The sequence below is a fragment of the Panicum hallii genome, chromosome 3 (genome assembly GCF_002211085.1).
Source record: "Panicum hallii strain FIL2 chromosome 3, PHallii_v3.1, whole genome shotgun sequence".
NCBI classification, from domain to species: domain Eukaryota; kingdom Viridiplantae; phylum Streptophyta; class Magnoliopsida; order Poales; family Poaceae; genus Panicum; species Panicum hallii.
Window position 1 is genome coordinate 39,449,191 of NC_038044.1, and position 9,239 is coordinate 39,458,429.

The 9,239-nt window shown below is 42.1% G+C and overlaps 1 protein-coding gene across 1 annotated transcript; it reads right to left on the reverse strand.

Moving 5' to 3' along the window:
* Positions 1-905: 905 nt before the first annotated feature.
* LOC112888169 (phosphatidylinositol transfer protein 3-like) lies at positions 906-5,565 on the reverse strand. The gene is made up of 5 exons (XM_025954531.1): positions 5,329-5,565; positions 4,881-5,057; positions 4,501-4,602; positions 2,209-2,451; positions 906-1,724 (listed from the first exon to the last, which is right to left on the reverse strand). Exons 1-5 carry the CDS (start codon positions 5,446-5,448, stop codon positions 1,488-1,490), a joined length of 879 nt encoding a protein of 292 aa, XP_025810316.1. The 5' UTR covers positions 5,449-5,565; the 3' UTR covers positions 906-1,487.
* Positions 5,566-9,239: the final 3,674 nt, after the last annotated feature.

Here is a 9,239-nt window from a genome sequence, read left to right on the forward strand (position 1 = left end):
TGCAGGCTGTTCTTGGCGCTAAGCTCTGGCACAAGGCCCGGGCGCCTGGGAAATGCAAGTTTTTCATTTGGCTCGTCCTTCATTATCGGTGCTGGACGGTGGAACGTCGTAAGCGCCATAATCTACAGGATGATGACTCTTGTGCGCTCTGCGATCAGCTGCCGGAGACAATCGATCACTTGTTGATCGGCTGTCCCATCTCTAGGGAGGTTTGGCACAAAACCCTGCGTCGCTTAGGATGTCATCAGCTCACGCCACCTAACAATTCGGCCTGTTTCGCGGACTGGTGGGCCTTTGCAAGAAAGCAAGTTGCACGCGAGAACAGGAAATGCTTCGACACGCTGGTGGTTTTGGCGTCTTGGCTGATTTGGAAGGAACGCAACAGGACTTTTGATCATGTTGTACGTAGTCCAGAGGAGCTGCTAGTCTGTGTGAAGGACGAGGCCGTCATGTGGCTGAAAGCTAGGCACAAGCAGCTTGAGGGCGTTGCGCTTGCTTTTGGTCGCACAAATGATGTGGTGTATAGCTTTCTTTTGTCTTTTAGTTTTTGGACTGTAAGGCAGGTTTCGCTTCCTCCGAAACCACTTGAGGCCTTGTAACTTATTTCTTCTCCTTTTAATGAAATATGTGCTACGGCAAGGTCACAAAAAATCTGTAGCTTCAACTGTGTTATTGTGTCCGATACTAAATGATTATTATGTGTTGGCTTGGAATCAGTCTGTTTGCTTGAGTGGATGTCTGAGAATATTATGTTATTGTGCTATGTTCAAAATGTGGGAAATCCGTTGCCCTATCTGAGAACAAATGGTAGGTTTTAGCCACAAACTGGTATCGATAGTGGGTTTCCAATGTGTATTGATAGTGCATTTTGTTGTAGTCCATGAAAAAGAATGAAAATTAAAGGGAACATTACAAATCCATAATTTATTGATGATTCCATAGAAACAAAATATTTCATAATCGTGCCATTTGCACCTCCAGACAATCCATATCTTTTTCAAATCCAGGTTCCCCTGAACCATGTTGAACACTTTTAAAGCATGTATTTCTCACTTCAATCCATAGCTCACCTCCTTGTTCATGATGTGTCACCGCATTTGATCGACCATCCTTTCCATACATGTAACCTAGTATCTTCCACCTCCAGTTTTTATGACTAGCCTTAATCTTTTTTTTTTTAAGAAACGACTAGCCTTAATCTTCAACTGGTGCTTCTCAAATATCGACATCTTATTACCTACAATACACTTACTTATGAATCCACATGGCATCTGATCGTATGGGTCATTAGGATCATATCTTAGTATCTAATATAATGATTAACCTCCTATCCTTTCATACTAATCGAACTTATTAAGTTATTTGAACACTTATGTTCAGTGCTCAGCGTATAAAGTAAAGACAGGGCTCCAGTCTCTTCTTCGTATGTCGTCTTTGCTGGTTAGAGTGGAGTTCATATACACTTCACAAGATGATTCCTGCCATGGTCAAGTAGAACAGGTATTTTCATTTGCATTTGCCGAAGCTCCTCTAACCTGATCTCTTCTTCGCATTCTCTCAGAATACTCGACAATGTCGAGGCCCCATGTGTTTCGTCCGCCAAATTCAGACTCCAGCTTGTCTGGGTCAAACATGTCAGTCATTATTCTCAGGCTCTCAGAATTGTTAGAGTACACAAATCTCACTTTCTCTTTCATTTCTGGCTCGATGAAGTAACTCATTATCTACAAAAAGAGGAAGTTTTTAGATCTTGGATGCAAAAGCTCATGGAAGCACAATTTAGGACTTCAAATGCTCACTTTCAAGGTTCAGCTAAACCTACACTAGGACAATATATACTACTAAATTTGTTCTATGTGTTTTGGGTGCAATAGTATACAAAGGTTTGGACAAGACACATTCTACAACAAGCATCTTTGTCATTATTCCATTGTACTATGTCATAAAAACATATAAAAATAATACATTAGAAGCACAGTTAAAAATTGATGTAGTAAAGTCCGTATGTGTTTTCAAGCATTGTTGTATCACCTCTATGTAACTCTACTTGAAATTAATAAAATCTCCCCTTTCAGAAAAAATAGGACCTATATATAATTTCAAGTATATAAAGTTTGTAGTTAAAGTCAAGAATGCTTGAGAATTTGTATCTTAAATGTTTAGGTAATGTCATGAACAGGAATTTAATATGTTTTTGTTCGTGAATACCTTCCAAAAAGATTCGAATATCTTAGGTGGGTTGCAAAGAATTGCAACAGCTACCAACCCTGGATAATAGTTCTGAATTATGTCAAGTGACTGACGGGTCATTGCCAATGGCGTACTTGATAGTGTCCATCCTCGGAAGTCAATTATCCAAACAGCATTTTCTGGTGCATTCTCTGAGCTCATGGTCAAATTTTCCAGGTTGTACACTAGTTGTTTGATCTGTTCCTTCACTGAAGTTACGCTCTGTTTAAACAGGCAAAGATTAGTATATATAATATAAAAGAAGTAAAAAATACAAGTTACATAAAATAGTACACACGACTATTGATTCCTTTTGCAGGGGTTTTGGCTCGGGGTGGTAATGGATAATACCATCTTCACAATCCAAGGCGGGCCTTATGTATTCTTAGTTCAAAATTTTATAAAATATAGGTCCGACTCTTTTTTAACCCAGGCATTAAATTATCTATGCAAAATTTTAAGACCACTTACCATCCCTAAGTTTGACCCTCACATGCAGAGTTAGTATAACATTCTTATGTCCATGATGTTTGAGAAAAAACGATATCATACACCATAGAAGTATTAGTCTATACATTTTTTTTCAGATTAATTTGTTATTCCCTGATATCTAATGTTTAAAATAGCGGTGGTGCTATAGCGGCGCTATAGCTGTTTCATGGAGCTGCCGTTATGCCCACTGCAGTAAAAATAAAACCGCTATAGCAGGCTATAGCGATGCTAATAGCGTTTTTTATCCTGCCGCTAAATCTTATAACCCACTATTTAAAATATTGCTGATATCAACTAGCTTAGTAGCTAATCACTCTCTCGACGGAGACCCTCATGTCACCCTAGCGGCTAGCGCGTCATAGGTTGCCAAACGCCACCAGCACCAAGGCCCTCTATCGCTCCACTCTGCCTTTCCGCGGCTAAATGTACTGGTTTCTGTAAGTGAGCACACTCCATGCATGAGGACGGCAGTAGGGGGCTTATTTCGTCTGCAAATCTTCTCCAACCCAGGGCTTATCCAGTTTATTGCTTAACATGCACATTTGTTAATTTCTAACTATTAGTTTAGTAGCAGATTAATGTATTTATTTTCAATGGGGCGCCTGACCTCTTTGGCCCGCATGTAGCTCCATCAGTGCGCCCCACAATGCGACAGCAACAGCCCATATCCCACGTCTCTATGATCAGATCATGCACATCCGTCGCCAGATCTGGCAACACCCACTAAGTATAGAAACCCTCATCGATTTTTGATATTCATCCCGTCTGGAGTTGGACTGATGAAAGCATTAGTCCTGAGTCCAATGGTTAGGGGTCGGAGAACTATTTAGTCCAGTTTGAACATGGTTGGATGGATGGCCATGGGCGACCTGCTCACTAGCAGCGGGCTGACTTCTCCTCACGAAACTGGTAGTGGAAGACTTGTGCGGCTACTCCTCATGATAGTGTCTTCATCTCCAATAAGATACGTCCTTATTGGTTCAGAGGTTGGAGTCATCTTGACATTGACTTACAGATTCGTTTTGCTTTAGATGGGTCCCGTATATTTTGGACGTGTGCCTATTAGCTAGTTTGCGATACTATCTTCCCGAGATGGTACGGCTAAAGAAGAGTTCGTGACCTATCGTAATTGTCCTAGCTCTCAGAGGTATGGCGTATGGCTGCATTACCTCTGAAAGTATGGAAAGGCAGCAGTTGTGGACTTCAATGTGGCGGTGTCTGTTTGAGTACCAATTCCTCGACTCCGGGGAGAAATTCCTAGGTGTGTGTGGTATTGGTTGGTTGTTTCTAGGGATATGATGGTGGCACTGTTGTTTCTTTGCTTGTTGAAAACATTGTGTGGATTTTGACTCCACAAGTATTGAATTATAGCAACAACAGCATACGAGTGTACCGTTTCCCTTCTGGAAGTGTTGCATTTGGAGTGTCTTTCTCGCGGTCCAAGTGTTGCTACCGTGGTGCATGGTACTCAGGATTATGTTGACGTGAATGTTCAATTATTATAGGTTGAGTATGTCAAAGTTGTGCAAAGGCTAGAAGTGGTCATTGAACCACTATATCAGTTTGATATAAAAGTCTGAAGTCAATAAAGTTCATTTATCTGAAAAACAACTATAATATTGTTGGCCCTAGCATAAAAAACTCCATAGCATATTAGCATGTGCAGTAGAAAGGATAATCTCACTTTTATTTGACCGGAAAAATGTGTGTGCATATTTATAGAATATTTTGGACCACTGGATTTGTAACATTCTGCTTCGTGCATCCACTAAAACTGACCTTTACTGACGGCCTTGAAACCAACACAGTACGCCCATTGTTGTCAAGGTAGTCGGTTATATAGGCTCTCTTCACCTCATTCTCCCGTTCAGCAATGTCTTCCTATCATAGAAAGTAAAAGCAAGCTCTTTGTGAATATTGGAGTTACAAAATAAAACACAAAGAATAGTACATGTTTGTAGCTAGACAATTTACATTGGTAAACTAGTGTCTGTTTGGATCGAACATGTCCATTAGGTATTTTCGAGAATTCTGTTCAGATTACGGCATATATAAACTGAGAACATTTACAAAAAAAAATATATCCTCTCTCCAGTCACCCCCCGATAGGTGCTCTCAGAAAAAAAAAGTCACCCCCGATGGGCAATTGCAATACTTACCCAACGGATTTTTTCTGGCTTGTACTGACGCCTCCATTTGACAGCTTCTTTCAGAGTCTTGGTGGCCTGAATCGTGCTCCAATTTCTTGCATGGAGAAAGCGGCGGATGGTGGCGTCCGACAAGAAGCCCGGCATCTCCGTCGGCAGCTCCCCGAGGAGTTCCCGGACCTTATTGATCTGCATGTTCATATCGATGTGGTTAATGGAACTCCTGTCTCGAAACGCGCTACGATCAACATGCAAAAACCACTTCTGTATTCTGACAGGCGTACACCCAAATGAATCTCTCGTGGCAACAAATTCATATAATATGTTTTCTGCAGGAATTGTTACTTTCATCAAAGGAGAGTATAGTTTAACTTCGAGCACTGCTAGCTACTGTATGCTCTTTTCAAAACGATGCTACACAGCAGCGGAAACGGCAGAGCTTGTCGTCTTACGCTCTTACCTTTGCTGCTTGTTCTTCTGAAGCTGCATGTTCCTGCAGGGGTGGTTCCCTCTCCCTCCTGGTCTTGAGCAGGTAACTCATTGCTTCTGATCTAGTCACGGTTTCTGGATACTTTCTCATTTCCACTGGAGTTTCTCCAGGATTTATAGAGTCTCTCGAGTATCATTCCCACATCCAGCGCAGAGATAGGGATACGGGCGAGAAGATCGTAAAGCGAGCAGCTGGTAGTTGAGCAATGGAGGATAAACGCGAGCATTGAATGTGTTCAACCATGAACCAATGCTACCTGTGTTCTTGACACATACGTGTCGTTCCTGCAGAATTAAAGGACGCCGATCTATTTCAGGGGACCCCTCTTGGATGGACGTGGTGGTGCAGTTGGCCGGTGATCCTAAAGACGACAGACACGTACGGCTGCCGTCTCTCGCATTTCTCAGGATAAATCACAAGGAAACAAAATGCAACACGAGACACGTCATCTACCGGACGACCAATACACTATATTCCCTTGGTTCTAAATTAATAATTGTTTTGCTATGCATAATTTTTGCTATACACCTAGATGTATGGTGTGTATAGATATATAGCAAAAGCTATGCATAACCTAGAAATACCAAAATGATGTATAATTTGGAATGGAGGGAGTAGTTTAGTAGTAGCTACAGAGATGTTACCTTAGTTGGATCCTGATTAGATCAGCTAGAGCTAAAATTAACTACATATCTCTAGCTAGGGAAATCCAAAGAAATCAACCTTTAGATGTCCATGGTACAAGGTGAGGATAAATTTTCTTCTGATTGACACAGATGGTCATATGAGGATATTAATTATGACGGCAACATGAGATTCTTAATGGCTGAAGAACGAGATTCATCCAGCGAAATACCTGCTTTTTTCGAAAAATATAAGTAGCAGGTATGGTGAAGCCTATCGAATGGGAAAAATTCGGAAAATTATTAGCCATTAGACTTGACCATACCTGCTACTTATATTTTTCGAAAAACTACTACTTATGAATTTATTGGCAGTACATTTAGAGCAAGTTGATCGCTGTGTTGGATCAAATGCAATAACTATTTTATCAATCGATATTTAGGATTTAAAGGTGACCTGGAAGTAAGAGACGAGGGAGTATGTGCTGCTACCATGGACGACCAGCTGTACGCTAATGCGAGGCTACCTCCCACGTGCTAGACCCGCACACAACAAACGACTAACATGCGAGAGACTCACAACAAACAACGACATGCGAGAGACTTTGGGTCCCAAGAGGAATAAAGGATACCGGAGACCACGGCGCGCCGGACAAATATTTCAATCGTCTGTTCACGAATCAAACTTTGATTGTATGGGACGTGAATGCATGGAAGGTTGGAGACATTTTGGTTTTCGGAAAGCAATATTTGTGAAAGAAAAATTATTCATATATAAGAATTAGTAAGTACACTTGAAAATATTCCTCTTCTCTCTTTAACCACTCCACACGCAACTCGCGTTACACGGCTGGCCGCAGCCCAGCCCACGCGTGTGACACAGCGCACCATGTCCACATACTAACTCATTTCCTGCACCGAGAACACGTACTCACTACTTTCCTCTTTCCGCCAGCGAAAGCCATTTCCGCTCCAGCCACCTCAGCCGCTTCATTCTTCTGCCTGGACGCGCAGAGGTAGTGACATTCCCCTCGCTTCGAAACCAACTTGACCCCAAGTCGATGAAGCAGGGAAACGACGTTTCATGTCACAAAGATCCTCCAAAGTTGCCATTTTAGCCGGCAGTCATTTCCACTCCAACAACACAAGAGGTATCATGGACGTATCATGGACTTACCTCGTTTTGTCAGTTTTTGCTGAAGCACCTTCTCTGGTTCCTGGGTTTTCTGCAACACTGAGGTCGCTGGAGGAAGCGTCTCGGCAATCAGCATACCAGGAGTATCCGCCTTCTTCAGTTGCGATATGTGAGCCACTGGATGGATTTGACTGGTGGGAGGTAGCTTCAGTTTGTAAGCCACTGCTCCTACCCGTTCCAACACTTCATAAGGTCCATCATAGCGAAACGACAGCTTCTGATTAGAACGATCAGCCAATGATGTCATCTGAATGTAAGGTTGCAATTTGAGACACACTTGATCACCCACTGAAAATTGGCGATCTGTTCGGTGCTTATCAACTTGCTGTTGCATCTTCTGTTGAGTTTTGAGTAAGTCGTGTTGAAGGAGTTACTGCATGACCTCTATTTCTTTGAGCCAAGATGCCAAATCAGGCACTGTACATTCATATAACTATTGTATGCCAAAGTGACGAGGCTTCTGGCCATAGATTACTTCAAATGGTGTAACTCCATGAGTTGTATGGTAGTTAGTATTCGGCTAATGGAAGCCAATGAGACCAGTTGGTAGGACAAGCATGAACAGTACAGCGCAGATATCCCGACCCGTTCCATTTGACCATTTCAAGGGTCAAATCGGAGCTAGCGATTTAAAGATGCTTTGAAGAAGAGCCATGTGTTTCATGTGATACATGCTCTGAGCTACGACATATGTATAGTGTAGGCTTGTTCTAGATTGGTTACCTCGTGCTTCTATCTATTATATGTTCATATTTATATTCATTTGAGATTAATTGTCTCAACTATAAATATGAATCCATGTGCTAATGCTTAGTTGAATTAGTTCTTAATAACTTATTCCATAGATTGATAAACCTTTGAAAGAATACTTTAAGGGAAAAATCTACAATGATATGTGTGTTGCGGTTAACAAATTAGTGTCCTAAGTCGGACCCAACACAAGGTCATTGAGCAGAGCCTAAATGAGGAAGATGAACATCCGATTGGCCTCGAACCGTTGGGTTGACCGGCTTAGCCCGATTAGGTCCCTGATCGAGCTCCCATTCAATCAGATTGAAGTCCATGAAGATAGTAGGGTTTCCACTTCGGGGAAATATTCAGTGGAACTGGGTACCCAATGCAAATGTAGAAACCTGAACCATATCCGTTGGATGCGAAATGGTTGGTTCAGTTGAGCTTCCCATACTCCCAACAAACTTTATGAATAACCCCCCCCCCCACACACACACACACGCTTCACTTGAAATATTTCGCATGGCACACCCTGTCCAAATAAATATTTAGATGAAACCCCCTCCTCTATCGTCTCCGTCGTCCCCAAATTCCTCGACCTAGGGTTTAGGCCAAGCTATGGCTCCACGCCAGCTCCATTGTTCCAGTCAATCAATTGCCTTCACTTGAGTCTTCAACGGCTTTAGCGCAGTTCAAATCAGGTATTTGCTCTTAACAAATATTACGTTAGATTTTCAGCTCGGGCAACTCACAGGGCGTGCGGACCATGGTTTAGGTGCCGGCGGTGATGGCGACAGAGACAGCTTCGTTGTAAGCTCAGAGGCAACTCACAGGGCATGCGACCATGGTTTAGGTGCCGCCGGTGACGGCATCGATATCGACAATGACGACGATGGAGATATTAGCATCAGCCTATCTACTGTTGATTTGCTCCACCAACATCTCTGTAGGTATGGATTCATCCAAGTCCTATTCTTCTGAGGATTCTTTAGTTTTGCAGTATTGATTCTCCCCTCGTATGCATTGTACATGGGATGCTTGGTGTTCCGTAGCAGTATGTTATTAGGATGCAGCTATGCTTTATTGTATTTATTTGTATAATCTTAAAATTCTACAATCAGTAAAATCATATGAGAGTACTGACATGTAGAAACATGTGGAAATAGACTGGAAATGAAGTTGGGCCTGTGGCGTGGTTCCTAAAAATGTGGGAGTCATTCGACCTTGCGATATTCTTTTGGATATCATCTAGCTGTTAGAGAATCTTTACATGCAGAACTCATGATTTATTAGTCAGTAGCATCAGCCTGAAAAATTCAATAACTGCCAGC